The sequence below is a fragment of the Pseudoliparis swirei genome, chromosome 4 (assembly GCF_029220125.1).
Source record: "Pseudoliparis swirei isolate HS2019 ecotype Mariana Trench chromosome 4, NWPU_hadal_v1, whole genome shotgun sequence".
Taxonomy (NCBI): domain Eukaryota; kingdom Metazoa; phylum Chordata; class Actinopteri; order Perciformes; family Liparidae; genus Pseudoliparis; species Pseudoliparis swirei.
In genome coordinates this window covers 11360382-11383343 of record NC_079391.1, presented here as the reverse complement: position 1 = coordinate 11383343, position 22962 = coordinate 11360382, and the positions used below count along the sequence as shown (strand labels likewise).

Below are 22962 nucleotides of genomic sequence, written 5' to 3'. Positions count from 1 at the left end.
TGTGTGAAAAGAGGCGCACCGCAGCGGAGGGCCGCAGAGTGAGAGGTCAGAGGGGATCCTCACCACCGAGCAGCGTCCCCGTCCCCCGAGTTGAATCACTGGGTCAACTCAGCCGACTCTCACATGTCTGCCCCTATAGACTGATGTTCACGGTAAACGCATTCGTTCAGGAGCGCGCGAGGGTTTTGATAAAGTTAGCGGAAGGATTTAAGTGACAACATCCGGTTTTGCAAAGTTAGCGGAAAGAACCACGTGAAACAACATCCGTTTTTCAAAATAAGATGTCGACAAATCATACACGAACATATAAAAGTAAACAATGAACTGATTTTGTATCTTTATAGATCGTTTCTGAGATTTAGCTGTAAAAGTCCTAAATGTTTAAAGAAATCAGTAATTTATTTAATGTTTGAGTTGCTTTATATATGTATTTCCTCATAGTCCTCATAGCAATAATACTACACAATAAATAGAATGCTTCAATCAACACCGTGATCGGTGATCGGTATTATCGGATCGGCAGATACTGATTTCAGTGATCGGTGATCGGCACCAAAAACCTGATCGGTGCAGCTCTAGAAACCAATAAATGTTTTGATTGGCCACATCGAAGTGCAACATGCACATGCTCAAGGTATGTTTTCTCTTAAAATATGTTTAAACTCAATACAGTAACTTCTGAAGAGTTCTGTTGTGAATTTTTTGCAGTTCATGAAGGCAAACAGGCATAAGATTGTATATTGTCAAATTATTTATCAGTAATACAGTAAAAATGATGGGAAAACTTTGCAAGTCGATTTATAGTGTGCGCCCCTAAATTTTCTGTTTGCGCCCCTAACATTTTAAGTTAGGGGCCACTGTGCTCCTAGTAAAAAAAGTTAGTCTGGAGCCCTGTAGGTTCAGACACAGATCCTCTCCAAGTTACCTAATGCTTATGTAAAGAGCGGTTGATGAGGTAGGGAGCGAAAAGGGAGAGAGCAGAGCCTGAGACACCCAGCTCCTGAAGGGAGGAAATAAGGATCTGGCGGTTTACTGTGTCAAAGCAGCAGAACGATGTAGAAGGACATTTGCATGCAACTCATTAACACAAAAAACAATTGACATGCAGTAAACATGGGGAGCATAGGGAAGCTCGCCTGGTTGTTAATCTATCGTTGACCTTATATGTGGAAGTGCGTTCCACCGATGGCTCAGTCAACACTGGGAAGGTTATCAGGAGTTTTTTTCCACATTGAATAGGAATTATGTATGCATATGTGATTATGTATGCATACATGTATATGTAAGTATGAGACAGTGATCAAAGCCCGAGTTTCCACTAACTCACTGCAGGCAGTCCAAAAAGATCAGTTATCCCTAAAATGCAAGACAACCTTCCAGAAGTGTAACGAGCCACCTCAGACTTATTGAAACACCTCCAGTAGCACTTCCCTCATTAGGATCTCTACTTTTTGTTATAATATTGCTTACAAATGTTCTTATTTCTTACACCGTTCTTCTGGTTTGAACCACGCTGTAAATCTTTATAAACTAGTTTAGAGTTGGGTACTAATTCTGAAGAGATCAACCACAAACCTTAACACGTGCATGATCTGTGCCATTTGGTCTTTGGAGACAATTAATTTATATATATACACTACCGTTCAAAAGTTTGGGATCACTTAGAAATGACTTTTTCAAAGAAAAGCACTTTTTTCAAGAAAGATAACATTAAATTAATCAGAAATACACTCTACATTGTTAATGTGGTAAATGACTATTCTAGGTGGAAGTGTCTGGTTTCTAATGAAATATCTCCATAGGTGTATAGAGGCCCATTTACAGCAACTATCACTCCAATGGTACATTGTGTTTGCTAATCGCCTGAGAAGACGAATGTCTGATTAGAAAACCCGTGCAATTATGTTAGCACAGCTGAAAACAGTTATTCTGGTGCTATAAGCTATACAACTGGCCTTCCTTTGAGCTTGAAGTTTGTAGAACAAAATTAATATTTCAGATATTAATCATTATTTCTAACCTTGTCAATGTCTTGACTATATTTTATATTCATTTGATAAATAAAAGTGTGATTTTTCATGGAAGACACAAAATTGTCTGGGTGATCCCAAACTTTTGAACGGTAGTGTATGTATATATATATATATGATGTGCGAGAGGCCGGTTATAATGCATCAGCGTAATCGACAAAATCAGTGGACTCATGAGCCAGAATACAACACAACTTCATTTGAAAAAATAGTGTAATGATTGGTTACTGGTACACATGTAAGCCTTACTTTGTTAGGAGAAACAGCTTCAGTGGCAGTACCACTGCATTTAACTAGATTTACATAAGAGATAAATCAACAGTTTTAGAAAACGAACAAGTCAACAGATTTAGGATATACTTACAAAAATGGTCAATCTTCCCAAAAAGGCACAGGGGATGTACAGTAGCACTTGCATTCCTCTTAGAGAACATTTGCATAACTGAATAAATACATCTGCTGCCCTTCAATATCAAACTGTGCCACAGTGGAAGCACAGTCATCATGCAATTACAGCAGAGTGCAACATTGTGAATTAGTGGAAAAACACAGCATACAAATATCTTTCCAGAAAATATTAAGACTAAGGAATAAACGTTATTTTGTACCATTAATCAAAAATATGAATTGGAAATTTTCAAGCATATACAGTTTTTATAATATTTGCCAAAATTATATCTAACAACCACCGTAAAACAAAATATTCGATATGAATAAAATGTGCAATTAAAAGCATTTGGGAGAGCAGGTTCTGCACTCACACATCGATATCGAAATAAACACCTGAACTAGTTATTGCCAAAGAATCACAAGTTTATCCGATTATCATTGGATGGAAACTGGTCAATCAGATGTCGAGTCTGTCCAATGTTATAATATTTTAAATAACAAAAGGAATTTGATATTAAATGCTAGACTGTTATTTGACATGAGGATATTACACAGTGCTAGTTGCTCACCAAAAGTAAAAAGTAAGATAAAGTGTCTTAAAGCACTCTCTAGCTTAGGAAGTAGTAAACTTTCCAGACAGACTCTTAAGGGTTTCCAAATGACAAAGTATTTGCCGCACACTGGGAAGTGACTGCACCATGAAAACACGGCTGAAATAAAAAACTAACCATCACTCTTCCTCTGCTTTATCTGGAACAAACAAGATGCTTTTACAAACAATTATTGCTCTTGCATTTATGACACTTGTTATCCAGAGGATGTATTGCTTATATTTTCTCCTGTGCTGCCTTGAATCTGGGTCACATGTCATTGACCCATCGTGGTTTGGTTCATTGGATCAGGAGCTTCAGTAGATTCACTACAACTACACGCTGATTGGAGTCAAAGCCCTCGTTTGTCCCTTTGTTTTCAAATATTTACCCATTCAGCAACTGTTTTGAGGAACAGTTCATCCGCAGTGCCTTACCAGAAGGCCTCTATAAAAGTTGAATAAACCCACGTCAAAAAGAGAAGCGGAAGTATCAACCACAGATTAAAGTCATCACAGCTCCACTTCGCCTTCTAATTATCACCTTCTTTATGACACTAGAAATATAGACCCCTTTCTCTGCTTCAAAAATAGAGTCGATCTACAAAGTTAGACCCTGAAATCACACTATTTGCTGTTTACAGTGAAACCTCAACCTTGGAGCAAATAGCATCAAGTGTGTGCAAAAACAACAACCTCGAAACAACGACCCGTTACATTCAACCAGGCCAGATCCCCTTCGTTTTTACCACATAGTAAAATACTTGTTAGCAGTGTTACTTTCTGTTCCTCTTTCTAAAATAAAAATTAGTTAACATATTACACTGACAATTACCTTTCCTGGAAGCTACAATGTAATTTGAGTGCTTGGAAATCAGTGTTCATTGAAATGCATGATTGCTGCTGCAGTAAAATGGGAAACATTTATAATTTCAAGCATTACTATTTGGATTACCTTTTTCAACTCCATTACAGTGGGAAACTCTTACTGAACAACGAGGATTCAACAAACGGACCACTAAAGTGGTGCCATTGCTACATACTTACTTAGTTACATTTCAACTATTGCTTGAAAAATGTGTCTTGAATCACAGGTTAATCGCAGAGGGGAAGCTCTTAACTGAGTATTAAAGTTTTACAAAAGCCCTCTTTGGGTGGGTGATATAATACTCCTATAGAAGACAAGAAAATAGATCTTATGTAAAAATGCAATAAGTAAGAAAATCTCTCAGTCAGAAGAGACCTCACAGTCACAACTCATGAGCCAATAAGAAGGATGTGCTTTAGTTGATTTGAATTCCTAAACTGTAATGGACAGTGATGATGAAATCCTAAAGAGGACACTTCAGTTTAGAAATTACCTCACATTTCAATGCAGCATTAATGATGTAAATTCTAGCTTATAAATAATAAAGGAAATCAGAAGTCCAAATTCGTTATTTTTTCCATTTCTCATTTTCGGAGACAAAGGTAACAGAAAATATTGATGTTTAACTGTTACACAAACCTGTACTGAGCTCAGGAAAGTGAGCCTTAAAGCCCCACGGCTTCAGAGAGTGTCATTAGCAAGAGTCTCAGTGGAGAGCCAGATCCTCGCCCCGTTCAGAAACTTGCTCATGGGGGTCCCATAGCTACTGCGGCGACACAGGTTTCCCATTGGGGTGAAAGGAAAGGAGGAAGTAAGGAAATCTGGAGGTGAAGGGGGGGAGCTGGCCTTAAAATACATCCTCCTTTGGTCGGAGAGGGGCCCACTTGGGCTGGGGAGTGGGGAGCGGCCGTGTCCGGGTCCTTTATACTGCCTGAGCTGGCTCTGCAGAATCTCAATTTCATCGACCAGTTGCGAGAGCTTGTGGTAGGCGGTGATGGGGCCTCCTTTGGAAATGCAGGCTTCAGGAACCCAGCGTAGGAAGAAGAGCTTCCAGAGAGCCAGGTGGGAGGGCATGAGCATGGGAATCAGGAGGCTCTGCTGGTCAGCAGGTCGAGAGAACCAGTCCCTGAAGTAGCGCTCCGACGGGCTTTCGTCTCGCACGAGTGAGAAATCGGGCTTCAGCTCCGACAGCAGAGAGCCCCGTCGGGTCAAAGTCTCCTCTCCAACCTTCAGTCCATTGCGCAGAGATGCCGGCGTTCCTCGCAATGTGGAACTGTACATTTTCTGGTGGAGGGAAGACAGTTTATCATATTTATTGTTACCAAAGCTCACTCGCTGCAGGTTCTCCTTTAGTGAATCTCCTCCTGAGTCATCAAATCCTCACATTGACAACTTGAGAGAAAAAACAATGATTTATTTTCTGTGTAATGATTCACCTTTTTTGCTGATTACAGGAAAACAAAATGTTGCCCGTAAAATCTCTGCAGCAATTATTAAACTACTGACTGGATGGATAATTCATGTTAAGCATTTACTTCATCAGAAATTCTTTAGACATTCAGAAAAATGCATTAAAATAAGCACCTTAAATTAATTATAAATCAGTCAGTGAGGCAGCTAGACTGAATCAACACTGATTCCTATCCAGCAACAGAAAAAGTAATGTTGTTAAACTCTGAAAACTACTGAATAGCTTCTTTTAAAAAAAAGAGCATCTTTGCACACACAGAAATGATCTACATGACCAGTAAGACTGGTCTCCTTTATTTCAACATGGCTGAATACCATTAAACTAAGGTGTAAAAAGCCGACACTGAAATAAAAAAGTTTGTTGTGTATCCAAGGTCGTAAAAGAAGTGAACATACAGATAAAGAATATATGTGCTGCTTCCACTACCTTAGTGCGTCTGAAGGATTTCACTTCCCCATTCTGAACGCAGGCCGCTCCTTTGCCGACATACATGGGGTTGTTGAAGAGCGTCTGGTCTTTCGCAGAGAACTGCTGTGACCAGTCCCAAACAGGCGGGAAATACACAGCCTGGTCTTCTCCTTGAGGGATGGCTTTGTTCTTGGCAAAGTCCTGGTGAGTATAGATGTGGTTATTTTAACTCCGGATGTTTGTGTGATGCTTTGTGCAGACCTAAGCTGACAATCCATGTAGGTAAACTAAATAAAACCCAAACTGCAATAATTTGCTTTTGCCAATTTCATTTTGTTACATTCCTGACACAACATTCGAATATTTGACATGAGATAATACCAAAAAAACACGTGTATATTTTATTTAATCAACTACTATTTATGTGTGTGTGTATATATATATATATATATACACACACACACACACACAGACAAATAGTAGTTGATCATCTGTCATCATATACAGTAAATATTCCAGATTATGGAATTTTGCATTTGGTGGACAGTATTGTTTTTACTGTGGCATTTCCATGTATGAATACATTTATCAACTCAACTAAATAAAGGAATACACAATCACATGTGTGTGTCGCTCACCACCAGGTGCTGAGCGCGCTGTTTGGGAGAATTGAAGAGAAAAGTACTGAAGAGTGGGATCCACATGCTATCACTCAGTACTGTCAGATAGGCCTCTGTGAACTCGAATGCTGCTGGGTACTGGTTCATCATCTGCCACACGCAGTCCAGGAACAGCATGAACAGCGGGGACTGGGCCGAGAAAACGGAGAAGAACAAAAAGAGAAACATCAGTGTTTTGGCCTTTCTATGAGTTCTGGGAGTGGCTTATTTACTGCCAGACAAATACCTCATCTTTGTCATTCTTCTTTAAGTGGTTGCATCTGTCCAAGAAGCGATGGCCGGCCATCACCCACTCCTTCTGCACCAAACTTTGAAAGCCAATGAGGCTGCGATAATGAGGGTCCAACATGAGCTGCACCAAGGAGGACACCACACAGTTCAGGTCGCTGTCTTCCTCTTCTGCACAGGTAGGAAAAAAGTGAAATCAAAAGCTTAAAACAAACACTTACAACATCACGATAGCGCTGTTCAGACTTGGCGTTAACGTGCCTCTTGGGTGATCTCATCATAAGTGGACGGCTCTAATTACGTCAGTTCACAACCGGTATTAGGATGCGCTTCTACATGCATCTCAAATGGCCACTTGTGATCGAATCTCACTTCCCTCCTGCTATATGCACACTTCAGTACCAATTTATTAGTTTGCCTCGAAGGAGACAGACTGCGAGAGATTGTAGATGCCTTTTCCCTAATGGGGGGGGGGGGGATTCCATCCCTCTCACACACAAATCACAAAATAATATGGGGACAAATGACTGAGGAAGACGACTTACAGATGGGGAGTTTTACCTTGAAGAATGACTGAAGTGTTCTTTCCTTCCATGAGGTACATCATCTCAGCCGAGTGCTTCAGGAACGCCCTGGAGGCCAACAGAACATAAACATTAATGGATTTAAAAAACAAAACATGGAGAACTATTCTACACAAAACCAGCTTAGCACTCGTAACTTTTACAGGTGTACACAAGTAAAAGATTAGTGTCTTGACAAAACGTAAACGTTATCATTTTCAAGTCTTTTTAGTGCTCGTTTCCCCAAAAAACACATGACAGTAGCCAGTTGCTGCCCACTCAACATATATAGGATGTGTGCATGCATCTTAAAGATATAAGAGCAATATACATTTGTTTATGCAGGTATTTTACATTCCAGAGGGAATATATGGTTAACACAGACGTTTTAAAACTGTATAATAATAATAATAATACATTAATTTTATAAGGCGCCTTTCAAGGCACTCAAGGTCGCCGTACAACATATTTAAAAATGGACACAATTAAAAAGCAGAACAGTTAAAAAGCAAAACAGTTAAAAAGCAGAACAGTCTGCAGCAGAGCAACCAAGAGGGGAACAGGTCAGCCATAGGCCTGCCTGAAAAGATGAGTTTTGAGGTGAGTTTTGAATAAAGTGATAGAGTCAATGTTTCTGATGTCAGGGGGGAGAGAGTTCCATAGGCGAGGGGCAGAGCGGCTGAAGGCTCGTGACCCCATGGTGGACAAACGAGCTGGGGGGCCAGTCAGGTTGATGGAGGAGGCAGACCTGAGGGACCGGGTGGGGATGTTGATTTGGAGGAGGTGAGACAGGTATGGAGGGGCGAGGTTGTGGATGGCCTTGAATGCATGGAGCAGGATCTTAAAGTCAATGCGGTGTTTGATGGGAAGCCAGTGGAGTTGTTGTAGAACAGGGTGATGTGACAGATCGAAGGGTTTTGGTGATGATGCGGGCAGCAGCGTTCTGGACCAGTTGGAGCTTATGGAGGAGTTTCTGGGGGAGACCAAAGAGGAGGGAATTGCAATAATCCAAGCGGGAGGTGACAAGAGAGTGGACCAGGATTGCGGTGCTGTTGGGTGTGAGTGAAGGGCGGAGGCGGTTGATATTTCGGAGGTGGAAGTAGGCAGACCGGATGGTGGTGTTGATGTGAGTGTGGAATGACAGTGTGCTGTCGAGGACGACACCCAGACTCTTCGCCTGAGGGGAGGGGGAGACCGAGGAGTTGTCTATTGTAAGGGTGAAACTGGGATGCTTGGTGAGAGTGGACTTGGAGCCAATGAGGACAACCTCGGTTTTATTGCTGTTCAATTTGAGGAAGTTTGAGGTGAACCAGTCTTTGATTTCCTGTAAACAGGCACAGAGGGAGGGGGGCGGGAATGTGGAAGAGGGTTTGGAGGAAACATAGAGTTGGGTGTCGTCCGCGTAACAGTGGAATTGAATGTTATGTTTGCGGAAAATGAGTCCAAGTGGGAGGAGGTAGATGATAAACAGGATAGGACATATAAAGAGCCATCATGCAGTGTTGGGTTGTTTACATACCTGACATACTCCATCCATCGTGTGTTTTCAATAGATGAGAGCCACCTCTCCTCCGCCTCCTCGAAAGGATCTAGACAGTCAAAACAGTCAAATACTTGTATTCCTACAACACTACATATCCACACGTGGAGAATGCCTTTGTCTTTCCTCTAGAAAAAAATGCGAATTGGGATAGATTTCACACAAACGTTATGTGGATACTTGCTGTGGTTGTCTACGGTTGCTGTTGAAAGTGGAAATGAGGCTCACCGATGACACAGATCTGCCTGATTTTAATAAAGGCAGTCTGGATATCCTGGATGTTGGGCAGACACTTGTCTAGATCAGACTTGAAGACTTCACTGCGCTGTGGGTGGCTTTTTGTGATGGCGGTGAAGACCCTACAACAACACAAGACAAAACTCGATGATGGAGGTCTTAACATAGCCATATATTCAGATATAAGCTTTATTACCATAAAAATACATGTTTACATTTATATTAAATTAAAACTGCTGCTGCAGCTGAACATCTGTTTGCTGCTATTGCCTTCCAGTCTAATAGAGAGTAGAAATATAAAATAAATGAGAATAAATGTTCTTAATAAAGTAAAGGAGTGAGGTGTACTTCTGATCGATCTTTCTCTGCTGCAGTGGATCGCCTATGCCGGCCATGCGGACAAGAGCACTTCCATTTGGGTGATTCCAGCACCAGAGCTACAAGGAAGAATGGAAATAAATCAGCAGGCAAATAAAAAGGGACGCTCTGATCAATCAAAGATTACAAATTATTCCATTTGTAGTACATGATAAAATAACATTCAAGGCCTAATTATATATAACCGATGCAGATAAATTGAGTATTTCTAAAGTGAAGCTTGAAAACCAGCACGCTGTTAATGGACATATTAGAAAACTCACAGGGATGCGCTGATTCATGAAGTATATGGAGTGCTTCTTTAGATCCTGATCTGCCAGTGAAACTGGGACAACAATGTGCTCTGGAAGACTGAAAAGAACATTTTGACTGCCATTACACAAAAATCAACCACAAGACACCAACAATATATTTCCAAAAAACGCTACTTTTATGCAGTTTTGAGTCTTTCCTCAAATTTCACATTAAACACTGTACAATCCTCAGTTTGAAACCCACCATGATGTCACCACTGAACTCAGATGAATAGCACATATTGTCCAAAATAGACTTGCATGTTACACTGAGTTTTTTCTCTCTCGAGTCACTCATGAAGCGAGGGAAAAGGCTTCCAGTGTAAATACACCGTCTTGCCAGAACATACCAGGTACAAGTAACGGGTGAATAACGAGTGCTTGTAACAACGAAGACCAAGTGAAGGAGCTACAGACTCAATCTGCCTCGAACGCCCATAATAAACAAACAACGTGAACTGAACACCTTGGAGAGATGGCATAACCCTCGTTGATGGAGCACACTCTCCACTCCAATGCCCCCGTTCTCTTGATCTCCCGATCCCAGTCCGATGGGCGGTCAAAGATAGGAGTCCGTAATCCTTTTCGAGGGGTAGCACCGTTGACTCGCTGACCTGGAAATACATGTACACTTTTAAATCATTTCTGGAGCATAATGCAGATACATTTAACAAAAAACACGTGGATTAACCTCAAGATCACACTTAAAAACAAACAAACATGTTATGCCTTCTGAAAGCAATAAAATAAATATGGCATGCTAAATACATACCTTTAGATTCATGGTACCGCCGCCCTTGATACTCAAAGCCAAACAGCAGTGGAAGATCAGCTGGATGGGAATAGTGGGCGATAGCAAGGCAAACCTAGAATAAAAAGAAAAGTGCTCTTATGGGACACACGGTGTACAATAGAAGAGAAGTGCAGCTGAATGGAGGAAATCAATTAAAACGGCAGATTAGGTTTCATCAAAACCATTCAGCTGCATTCAGCTCCGATACACTCGGAGTGCCAACATGAGGCATGTTCTTTAAACACACAAGAACAAGTACAACCTGGGAAAGCAAATGTTTAACTGACAGCCAACTGCTCTGGGTTTATAGGACTGAATCTCCCTGTGGCTCCACCAGAGTCACACAAAGCCATCCATTTAGTACTAAAGCTGTGAATAACATGAGAGCACACTGAAAAAGTGTGTGTTCATCAATGTGTGTGTGTCGACAAGGCTGCACCCAACTCTGTAATTTCCAATTGCAAAATAAGCTATTATAGGTTGGCTTCACTCCATAGGTCACAAAGAAAAAAAGAACAGAGGCCTGTTTTAGGTTCACACTGTAATTACATACACGGTGTCCATAAATACACTCACAAGAAGTGAGGGAAGGCCGACTTCAAGGGCTCTACACATAATCACCCTTCCAGATTCTGTTATCGCAGCAGAGCACTGAAATAACTGATATAGAGACTTGTAATGCTGCTCAGAAGACTGTTCAATGCACGACCACACTATGATGTGCTGTAGGTATGTGCTATGGAGCTCCAAGTTCTCCAAAATCTACACAAATTGCTCCCAGATTAAATGCGAGAGATCAGACAGGTAGCTATGTGCAGTCACATCCATTTCATTGGCACGCTGTAAACTTGAGCTATACGGCTGCCTAACTCTTGTGGGTCAGGTACTGAGGCCGCAAGAGCTCCTGAAAACTTCGCCGCATAGAATTCACAAATACACATTTATTTTCTGGACTTCAACAACTTCCGATACCACAATGCTTTGAATACAGCATCCGTGCTTACATAGCCCAAGTCTGCTGAATGTGTATTTTGTTACCGTTGGCTGTGTTTCGAGTTGGTTTAGTCCACTCATCAAGCATTCACGTGTTGATAGGTTCTGTCCATGGTGCCAACTTTGTGGTTAACATTTAATGTTTTAAACGAAGGGCATGAAGGTTTTGGCAAATTCATTTAAAGCCTTAATTGCTGCCAATTACCGCAACAGCTTAACTCACGACATAACTGACTAATTTACATATAATATCATATTCTAAAAATGACACTCACTTACAGGATCTATATTGAGCTCTAGCTTGAAGAATGGACATCTGTCTATGTACTCTCTCCGTGCAGGAGATGAGTCAGAGTCACGCTGGAAGTCGTTCCTACAATAAAAGGATCAGTTTAGGCTCTTGAATGAGCATTGTTCTCTTCGTCTCTTATTCATCGTTTGGCTAATGGCCACACTGTTGAGAAGTTAGTGGTTTATATCCAGATAGAGGGGGAGAGAATAGCCTATCAAAGTGTGTGTGTGTATGTGTGTGTGTTGGAAATAGCCTTGTTGCTGAGGAAGTAGTCATAGCACTGACACAGAGTATTAAGCGAAACAGTCACAGTCAGGAAAGAAAAAGTTTGGCCACCAACAAGTAAAAGTGGACAAGGAAAACTGAGAAAGGGGAATGAATGGTTAATACTAATCAATAGAGGCAATAAAAGCTGGGCTCAGCGACATTGTAGAAACCAGCGAGAATCTATGTTGAAGGTATACGAGCTACACTAGCTCCAAAAATCACTAAATCCAGCAAGAAAGTCTCCAAGACGGCAAAACTGAGGCCTCAAACCACTTACCCGAAATTATAACAATGAAAATGAACATATCATAATGAACCTAAAGAATATGGCTATATTACAATCCGGCGACAGCCAGATTCCAGTTGCTGTTTTTTGCCAGAGCTTTCGATTTATTGATTGCTGTTGGGCTTCTGCTGATGTTAAGTATAACAATTACAAATATAACAAACAATGTTTCTAAAATAAATGTTGCAGCTTGAAGAGTTGTCGCCACAATGTGTTGAAACTTCATGTGGCGCTTTGAAATTATTGTGAAGGCAAGATTTAAATTACACAAAAATGAGCCAATTGTGGTAAACTGGTGCCGTTTGTGTCGTCTTCAACCCGTTCATCTCAGGGCCCCAGGGTTTGGATACATGGAAGATGTAGAATGGGAGTGTGATTTTGTTTTATGCTTCTACTGAGGGCACAAAATATTTTGGAAAGCATTAAAAGTAACTTCAGTCAGCTCATATCCCACCTAAACCTAAAGTTAAGGAGAGTCTGACAGGCTTTAATCTCATGTTTTTAAAGGCCTTTATACAAAGATCACTATGACATTATTGGATTTGATATGAAACAAAAGTAGCATCACTCACCTTTTTGGCACTGTCAGGCCCAGTTTCACGAAAGCAGAATCTTATGATGCGCAAGTCTTTGCAATAGAGGATGAGCTCCGTCGGGTTGAACTTCAGCTTCTGATTCGACCCCAATATTTTCTTCTTCCCCTTTGTATCATTTACTGGGAAGAATAAAACACAAAATATGACTCAAATTCCTCTAATGCAGATGGCAATGCTTAGTGATGCAAGATTGATTTTTAAAGCATCCTCTGTGGACATAAAAACTCAAGTCAAGTCCAAAACACTCAACATATATCTATGCCATGGCTGAATAGTTGTCTTAAGATATTTGAAGACTTTTACAATGTATTTGAGAGTCGTGGCAATTTATAGACCCCCAGCAAAAAGAACTTGGCCACTAATTATATAACTGTATAGCAAATCAGAAACAGATGAATAGCTTTTGGGCTCAACCAAATATTGAATGTTCTATATGTCCAACAATGCATTGTTGCATGAAAAGTGCTACACTTGTGCAGAACTGTATCAATGACCTTGACCTAAACATACGAATAACATTGTAATTCCAGGTGCAAATATTTATCATGTATTGTTATGAGTTAGTACAACTATGAAGCTAAATAGCATTTGTGAAATTGAATATTGGGGCATTAAGACACTACCACCCAAATTATGAGAAAGCACAAAGTCTATATTACCTCTCAGTAGAACCAAAAAATACTGATTTGATTGATTTGACTGATTTAATCACCCATCACTAGTGCCTAATCTCATCATTATACTCCTATACTTGTGCATATCCCATAATGATAAAGCTAACAAGCTGGCTAGAACAGAGCCTAATGCCTCATCCCTGAAACACAACACACATTGCTCTGGGCAGTTGCCCTTGCAGTGTCAGCGATCGGCAGCAATGAGATACTTAAACAAGTCTCATCCCAGCCAGGCCGCAGTGCCACTAAACGCTGCCTTAGCTGTGACATCACTTGTTATCAGGTTTCGGATCAGGAAAGAGACCGACCAACAAAACCAGGCAAGCAAGCCGACAAAGAGAAATGAGAGGCCCGTGTCACTTGAATTCTGACTTTCGGATGCTAACCATTTGTTATGAAACAGTCGATTGAGTTAGACACTTAAAAAATGCAAACATTAACTTTCGTTTCTTTAATACCGTAAGTAAAACTAATAGTTAGGGTTATCTGGAGACTGAAAAATGTGGGCTCTGGTAAGACAAATTCCACATGTGGAAGTCAGTAGATGTGTGTCTTCCATGACAAAAGCAAACCCGCAGAAGACAAAAGAAAAAAGTAATGTTATGTTACACCAGATGTACCTGTTACTACTTGCTCCAGACAGGTTAGGGGGACGTCGTGTTCTCCAAGCAGGAGGTGGGACAAATAGGACTTCTGTAGTTAAGGCAAACAACAACAAATAGTATGAGTCACATCCTGGAGACATTATTACACCCAAAACTAACCAAAATAATATAAGTGGTAGCTAGATGGAGTTGATCCTCCTCAGACTGAGTTATGATCAAGTTCCATTTTTGTATTATGGCAACAATCTGCCACATATGGAAAAGACATCTGTTCTCTCACTTCTTGTGGGTTATCACTGACAATGTAGAACAGGAAAGTACACAACTGTTCCTTCCTCCGCACCAGCTGCACTGCACATACAATCATGGATGTAGAAATGGATCTAAGTATTTAAGCTGTTGAGCAGTATTCTGGTGGCACCAATACATTTCACCGATATAAAGTGTTGACACTTTGAAGCACTGTATATGAGGAAGTTTAAAAAAATGTGTTTGGGACTTGTCAAACATGACCGAAATCTAGCCAACAACCTTATGTCTTTTTAATAGTTTTTAGAATGACTAAATATTCAAAACAACACAGTTGAGTTGTTTAAAAATCTTACACCACAGATACCTGTTTAGAAGGGGCTTCTGACGGGATGAAGGAGACCTTAAAGTTGGTGCAGATCAGCTTCCCCCAAAGGTCATCCTGGCTGCTTTCTGCACCGATGCATTTCCTCACAAAGTTCACCTCATTAACTACGATCTCCCCTGGGGACAGACAAATGAGAAAAAAAGATGCAAACGTAAAACCTACAATCTACCACAATACGGTTGAAGGAAGATTATATCGTGAAAATAACAAAGTAAATAAAATGAATTAGCTTGGCTCTGACTTTCTGAACATTCCAGTAATTGGCTATTTATTCTTTTATTAAAATAAATAAAGACGTCCCACTGGTATCCAATGAACACCAATGTGTAAAAATATGTAAAAACATCTAATGTTTTCAGAAAAATTAACTTAATTACATGAATTTCACATCCTTTGTTGTTGTTACATTTAATAATAATGCATTTTATTTATAGAAAAAAACTTTATGAACTAAAGTTTGAAACTTTTGTGATTTGTTTCTTTCTTTTAGCAATTGTCTTTCTGCATCACCTTCTTGCAACTCCTTTCCATACAACACATGTTGGCGAATTAATCTTCCTATTCTTAAGGCCAGCAGAGAAATGTACATTACACATCACTTTTTAAACTACCGTAAATACCGAGTGCAAAACAAAGGAGTTCAACCTGTCAGTGATACGCCACGAAATTTTCCAAAAAGCATAGCAGACACTGTATAAAACATCACTTATCTCATCCCCAATGTGTTTCTGTAAGAGCAGCATGTTTGTGAAGGGCTCTGTGGCAAAACCAAAAGGTTAAATTACTTTAAAAAGCTGAAGCTACTTAACTCAGAGTTGATGAAAATTATCTCTGAACAAAACAATAACGACACTAAATGTTGTCCCATGGATTATCAAAAGACGAGAGCTGGGGCAGCACGGCTGAGTCCTACAGACGAGGACACATCAAAGGACTGCCTCAAAGCAGCTAGTAACAAATGCACAGGAAGTTAAAAACACATAGACTCGTCATGGAACATGTTCATATGTCCGCTCCAAAATCACGATGGGAGAAGATCGACAACTCCTAAGCGGTAAATCCTACCTGCGAATGGAAGGTCTGTTTAACAAGGCATTTAGTACTCAATGAAAATGATTGTCCTACTTTCATTAAATGCACTATATAAAGTACAGCATGTCTGCACATGAAGATGTTGCTCTTTGTGGCTCTTAGGAAACATGAAAAAGATGTACAACTGACAAATAATTAATGTAGGAGTTCTCATAATTTCATGGAAGACATCACTGTATATTTACTCCAAATCACATGCAACGTGACACTATGCCCAGGGTGTGTCGAGCCACTCCCATGAGGCTCCGAAATCAACAGCTCAGACCAAACCAGAATGAACCTTTGATATACAGGACTGTCTCAGAAAATTAGAATATTGTGATGAAGTTCTTTATTTTCTGTAATGCAATTAAAAAAACAAAAATGTCATGCATTCTGGATTCATTACAAATCAACTGAAATATTGCAAGCCTTTTATTCTGATTTATTGCTGATTATGGCTTACAGCTTAAGAAAACTCAAATATCCTATCTCTAAATATTAGAATATCATGAAAAAGTATACTAGTAGGGTATTAAACAAATCACTTGAATTGTCTAATTAACTCGAAACACCTGCAAGGGTTTCCTGAGCCTTGACAAACACTCAGCTGTTATAAATCTATTTTTTTACTTGGTCTGAGGAAATATTAAAATTTTATGAGATAGGATTTTAGAGTTTTCTTAAGCTGTAAACCATAATCAGCAATATTAAAAGAATAAAAGGCTTGCAATATTTCAGTTGATTTGTAATGAATCCAGAATGCATGACATTTTTGTTTTTTTAATTGCATTACAGAAAATAAAGAACTTTATCACAATATTCTAATTTTCTGAAACAGTCCTGTATAGACTTTCCTGTTGCTCCAGTTAGCGTACGATTTACACTTAAAACTGTGGTGCACCGTCTTTGTGTCTAAAATCCACTTTTATGATAGAGTTTTAAAACAGCTGTTTCCAATACAAAAGATAACTTTCCACAACTAAGAGGATGAAATGCCACAGAAACAGAGAGGAACTGGGCCGCAAAGGGCAGAACTGAGGGGTAGCCCTAAAAATGATGCTGACAGACACTGAACCAGAATCTTAGTTATGCATCAAGCAATAAGTAACCGGTTGTTTGTGATGCCAACTAGTCTTAGGAAAATAAACTTGCCTTGAAGTAACTTGGGTTCCAACTTCTTAATCGGTGGTTCAATCGTTTTCTTCACATCCGTCTAGAGAAAAAGCACAAGTCGCTTCAGAGTTACTTAAACATTACCATGTTTTGATGGTTGAGGAATAATGGCAATCACGTGCCATTACAAGGTGCAGGGGCTAGAATATTACCACTCACTCACTCTGTGTGACCCTGTGTTGCTAACAAAGCATGGGATTTAAATTGCTTTTGTAGAATTAATTAAAAAAGGAAGAGACTAGTTATAGGGATTGCAGATAAGATGAACATCTTAACAGCTCTCATGCTTGGTTTTGTTGAATGAATGTTGCAGAACAACATGCCGTTAGAAATGATAAGCCTGGGGCACGCCATTTAGAGAACTAGACTCGAACCAAAGACACGCAGCAGTCAACTAATGCTGTTAATACTGTAACCCCAAATGATGTTCAAGAGGCTTAAGTACTGACTTTCAACTCAAAGCGTTTGGGGTGGAAGTTTAGGAATCATAGCATTTTCTGCACTTGGGTTTATATATATATAAATAAATAAAGGGCTGCAGTTTCTATCGGGTGAGTTAGCTGTGGCTATTTGGATGTAATATAAAAACTAAAAGTTTCTAAAAAGTTTTAACATCAACGTTATTGCATTATTTACAATCCAATGTGCTAGAGTACACGGCCAAAACTAAACCTACCTAAATACAAGCATTATACATGAAAAATACCAAAGTATTATTTTGTTAAATAAGCAAAATACTAAAACTTAACAACATAAATGAATTACATCCCCTCAGAGTGTAAAGGTAATTCAGTAAAATGTAATCTGTGTCATATTCTTTCATAAATGTGCAATGATAATCTAAGATTGGAAGCATTTACATGGACACAAATTAGATAATTAAAATATACATGTGTAATTTTTAACGTGATTACCAAGACCTGAGCATGCCCAAGACAACATGATGATGTATGCTAGGATAAATAATGTGATGCTATTTTTTTTTTAACATAATGTCAACAGAAAAAAGGTATCTATGTGCAAAACCCAACCTTAGTGTTGACCTCGACAGTAAAACACTTATTTAGTTTGAGCTGTTGCACCAAGTAAACAAACGCGTTGACTGGCTGTGTGGACAAGTGCATACACCTGTAGCTTAGCACGAGGCCATAGCCACACATTGAATGTCAAAGTGTACACTTCATCTCCTTTTCAAAACGGTATAAGATATAAATGCTTCAAACGAAACATAGGGAGAAAACTCGTGCTACTTCTAATAAGTGTCAGAATAAAATACGTCAGCATTTTCCGGCGGTGCAACGTTTAAAAACTCTCGTATTATAAGTACAACCTAAACCTTGTTTATTTTTTTATGCAGCATACAGAATGAACGCTCCTTTCGCGACAACGTCAGTCTGAATTAATTTAAAGTATTTTACCAGTCGACATGAAAGCAAGCACGAACATACCTGCAGGGGAGGAAGATAACACTTGAAAGTTGGTTTCGTGGGTTTGACAGGAAACATTGTTTATGTCCGCTCTCTCTCAGCGACGAGGTTCCTCAATAAGCGAAAACAACAACCCAAAGGGCGCCTTCAGCGGAGTCACGTCCTCAGCTCAGTAAATCCGACACGTCCGCGTGTGAAATATTCATCGGGACAGCCTGGGCCAGCGACCGCACTCCCGGGAGCAGGTCACGCGAGCTGTCTGAACAGTTGACAGAAGTTAGAGTCGTAAGTTAGCTCGGTTAGCTGGCGAGCAGGAAGTACTATGAAGTTTAGAAATGAGATCAAAACGACGGGAAAAAATAATTGAGAGGCACCCGTTGTTCGTCCACGTTGTCTTTCCACCTGTAACGGCCTCAGTGACTTCCTGAATGTCTCAATAATTCAGCCAAACGCAGTCCGCGTTGTGAAGGACTTAACGGCCATGTTCATAAGCAGCCGAGGTGCAGCCTACTTCCGGGCTGCGCTGCTGAGCTGTACGTGTGTCCCGAATCTGTCATCAAACTTTCTCTAAAGCTGAACAGCACACAGGGGTATCCTGTACATACCCGAAACCAAATTACTTTCTACCACTGCACGTTGTAGTGAATGTCGATAGCCATGTCACGTTATGTGTATACAAAAATACAAATAAATGATTATTTTGTTCGCATTGATCAAGAACACAACCCACGGACTACAACTCCCATGAGGCGCTGACAGCTTACGGGTCAGGGGTTTTTACACGCCGCAAACACGCCGATCCTCCGCCTGCTGACGACCTACTGACTAGCTGCGGCGACCTGCTGACGACCTGACAGTTCAATAAATCAGATACTGATAGCACAGCGCTGTATATTACTTCTTTGTTGTTTAAAAAAAATGTGTGTGTGCTGTTTAGGGGGTATTTGGCTGAAAACAATTTTTCACAGGGAGTACATCACTGAAAAAAGGTTGAGAAACACTGATCTAGAGGTATTATATTAGTAACTATAAGCTTCTGGGGGGAATTATGAATAAAAAAGTCCTTTAAATATGCAGATAGGAATGCTGGATCAGACTCAGATTTGTCTCAATCCAGTTTCACAATATTTAGCATAATGCTTTAAAATGCGAGGCCTCTGGATAATTTATCGATTAGGCTTAATAACAACATAAATAAGACATAAATATTGCTGGCTCCAGGCCAGATTAATTGACTGGAGTTTGAACATGGACACCTTTCTATTTGAAGCTCTTTTTTTGGTTGCTTTTAGCTTCTGATCCCAATATTGATATCAGTTGATTCACACCCCTAAAACTGTCTCTTAAATTTTAAGATTTGGGTCAAATTATCCACCACCTTCTTGAATAAGAATATTTCAAAGAGCTCTGCACCGCTTCGCCACTGCACAGTTTCCAGCCACAGGGTCTGCTTTAACAAAACTCAAGATGCCCACAGAAGTTAAAGAAACCAACAGTGAAAGTGTTTCAGGAAAGATGTTATGTCACCAGTAGAGGTCAGACTATGCCACAGTCCTGGCATCTCACTGACGCTGACTGAAGTGTTTATACTTATAGCCAAAAGGGAAAGATTATAATCCAACAATAATAGAGCTCTAGCCATCCCTTACAGCAAGGGAAACATACGTGTTTGTAGAAATTGCAATAAATAAACAATATTCATTTACTTTGTCATATTTCCCAATTAATAATGTATATTAATGCTAAGAATAGAGAGATGTTGAAAGTTATTTCTTTTAGTTCGAATTCGCTCGTTCACACGCTCGCTCACTGGAGACAGTTTCTAAGTTTCCTTTTAATTCGCCTCAAGTAAACATAAATGTAAGCAGGTAACACTCGTTAACAACAACCGATAGCCACATTCTATAACTACCTGGACTTACTGTTCACTCCATGCATCATTTACTTTGAGCTAAACTCATTGGCTGTAATCCTGGCTGTCATTGATGAGAGACTTACTTGGCAGTGAGAGCCAGCACACCAGCCTCCCCAAGGTCCTAGTGCCTGGGGATTTTCTCATTTAGTATGATGATAGGCTATTTATTGGATTGTAATTTGAAGGAGGAGAAAACGCACGAACCAGAACGCACGCACATAAGTAGCATGTTAGAGTTATAAATAATGTGTCCATGTGAGAAACAATAGTTTAATTTAATGACATTAACAACAACAAACATAAATAAATAAATAATGCAACATTCGGGGGGGGGGGCTGCTGAAGAACATTCGGGGTGAAGCCCCCTTAAAATAGGCCTTACGACGCCCCTGACAACAACCATCTTCTGGCCAGTGGTTTGAAGTGTTTTGATATGTTCTGCCTTGTCCGATAATGGCCGCTGGGTGGTGACAAAATACTGCACCAACAACATCCCCGAAGCTCCATGACTTTTACACCTTTTTTCATTATAGCAGCTCTCTTGTTTTGCACGTGTTACTTGGCCAATTTGTTTCCGTCTATTAATATTTGGAAAAAACATTCACAGTTACAGTCAGATAACAAATACTAGGCAGTAACATCTCGGCTTTTGCAAGTGAGTTCTAATTCTGCTTTGGTGAGGAATGTGTTTAATATGTATCTTACAACTTAAGAAGTATATATAAAATGACACTGAGATAGGACTTCAGGACACACACACACAAACACACACACACACACACACACACACACACACACACACACACACACACACACACACACACACACACACACACACACACACACACACACACACACACCATGCCTGGAGCCTGTTAGACAGGTTACACCCAGAGAGTGTCCTCACCGCCCAACATCATTTCAAGGCGAGCCTCAGTCTGTCTGGAGACTGGTTGTGAGAAGTGGATACTAGAGCCACCCCTGGACTACAAACGAGTTTTCCTTTGAGTTATTTGCATTCGTCTCAAGAGGGCGTGGGACTGAATCACTGTACAAAATGTGTGGACAAAAAGAAGTAATGTATTAAAAGATACAATTAAGTCAGAGACTAAGGACGGTCAAAGGACATGAACTGGATATTAATGACACGGAGTCACTTAATCATGTTGTCTGTGTTTGAAATTAAAATGATTATTCCACATACAATACTGCATATTGAATGGAATAATCAGTTCCATCTCCACATGACTCCTTTTGAGTCCTGCTTATCCTGACAGAAGCTATAAGGCTTAACTGCTAACATAAGTTACATTGTAAAGCACAAGAGAACGACATATGCGCAAGAACCTTTAATACATATTGGTATACATTTCTAATGGGTGTTTAATTTGCACAAACATAAGGGAAAGGCCCCTAAAACAACAACACCTGTGAGAGGAAATGTAGTACTTCATCAATGTGCTTCATGATGTACTGGATCCGACAGGTTGGATTGCATTTGAGTCACTTGGAAGGAAGCCCTGGAGCTGCGCATGCCCAGTTGTTTCTCTCCCAGCACCTAATGAATATGTATGCGTATTCCGCGTGCAGCGTCTTTTGATTGGACCTTCTGGCTTCTGGCTTTCCTGTGTTGCGTTTTCAGAGGCGAGCTTTGAGGGCACTGCTGCCCGGGGAAGGACCGTCTCGCTCCGTGTTCGCGCACTGCTCCACTGCTGTCAGCGTCGGACTCTGGTCTGTCTGCACAATGGACGGAGGACACCGCTGAGGATCCATGCTCGCTGGAGTTTATCAGGAATATCTTCTTTTAACTTGGGGGTTTGTCCTCTGGATTTAGGTTTCATAATTAGAGAGGTTTTTTTTTTTTACTGTGAACTTCACTTAGGTTTGTAGCGACAACCAACGTTACCGGATCGCGGAGAACACGACTGAGAAGACTGCGACTGTTGTTTTGAAGTCAGAGGATGGTGAGTATTTACACTGGCTCATGTTTTAAGATCAGATCATCCTGTAGTCCTCAGTTGATATAAAGAAACAGAGGTGGAATCGATATATAAGAAATTTAGTCCCAAGAATTAAACGTTTTAAAAATATTGTTGGTTCTGTCATGGTTATTTATCTCTTCACACTATTAACTAAATAGTTTAAATTATAACCAACTCCAGTTTCTGTTATTTTTACTTTATTGTTGAGAAAAGCTATAGGTGTCATTTGTTGGTATTTCTTTTTATGGTACATTGTTTTGGTTTTATTCCCATTTTTATCACTTATCCATCTGTCTTTGACTCTCCTCCCCCGTCTCCACCCTGACAGTCTCTGACTGACATAGACTTGTTTTGGGCTACAGTCAAAGTAATTAGACAGCACTGAGTCACAGCGGTAGAATTAAACGTGTGTGAGTGTCACCCAGAGAGGATGCAATGCCACTTAAAAACATGTGTCATGAGGTGCAGCCTTTCCTTTAAAACTGGTTAGTCTTGGAAGGAGAGGCAGCTGGGGAGTGTGTCAGATGGAGCCTCGGTGTCTTGGTGCGCGATTCTTGCACCTTCCGCCAAAAA

At 40.2% G+C, this 22962-nt stretch overlaps 2 protein-coding genes across 4 annotated transcripts in view; one reads left to right on the top strand and one right to left on the bottom strand.

Annotated features, from left to right (window-relative positions):
* Positions 1-2209: 2209 nt before the first annotated feature.
* mtmr10 (myotubularin related protein 10) lies at positions 2210-18966 on the bottom strand. 2 transcript variants are annotated; one of them, XM_056412927.1, is made up of 17 exons: positions 18867-18966; positions 18514-18751; positions 17045-17105; positions 14798-14934; positions 14197-14269; positions 12879-13021; positions 10448-10541; positions 10142-10289; positions 9646-9733; positions 9353-9441; positions 8996-9126; positions 8747-8816; positions 7226-7296; positions 6663-6835; positions 6395-6565; positions 5775-5957; positions 2210-5161 (listed from the first exon to the last, which is right to left on the bottom strand). In XM_056412927.1, exons 2-17 carry the CDS (start codon positions 18568-18570, stop codon positions 4559-4561), a joined length of 2292 nt encoding a protein of 763 aa, XP_056268902.1. In that variant the 5' UTR covers positions 18571-18751; positions 18867-18966; the 3' UTR covers positions 2210-4558. The 2 variants fall into 2 exon arrangements, with proteins under 2 accessions (XP_056268902.1, XP_056268901.1); XM_056412926.1 differs by having other exon boundaries at positions 18514-18966.
* Positions 18967-22080: 3114 nt separating this feature from the next.
* Positions 22081-22962, top strand: part of myo1ea (myosin IEa) — a 44464-nt gene continuing 43582 nt past the window's right edge. For both annotated transcript variants that reach the window (XM_056412006.1, XM_056412005.1), the window contains exon 1: positions 22081-22371. In XM_056412006.1, the coding sequence (XP_056267981.1) occupies positions 22369-22371 (3 nt within the window). In that variant the 5' untranslated portion in view covers positions 22081-22368. The remainder of the gene's footprint in view (positions 22372-22962) is intronic.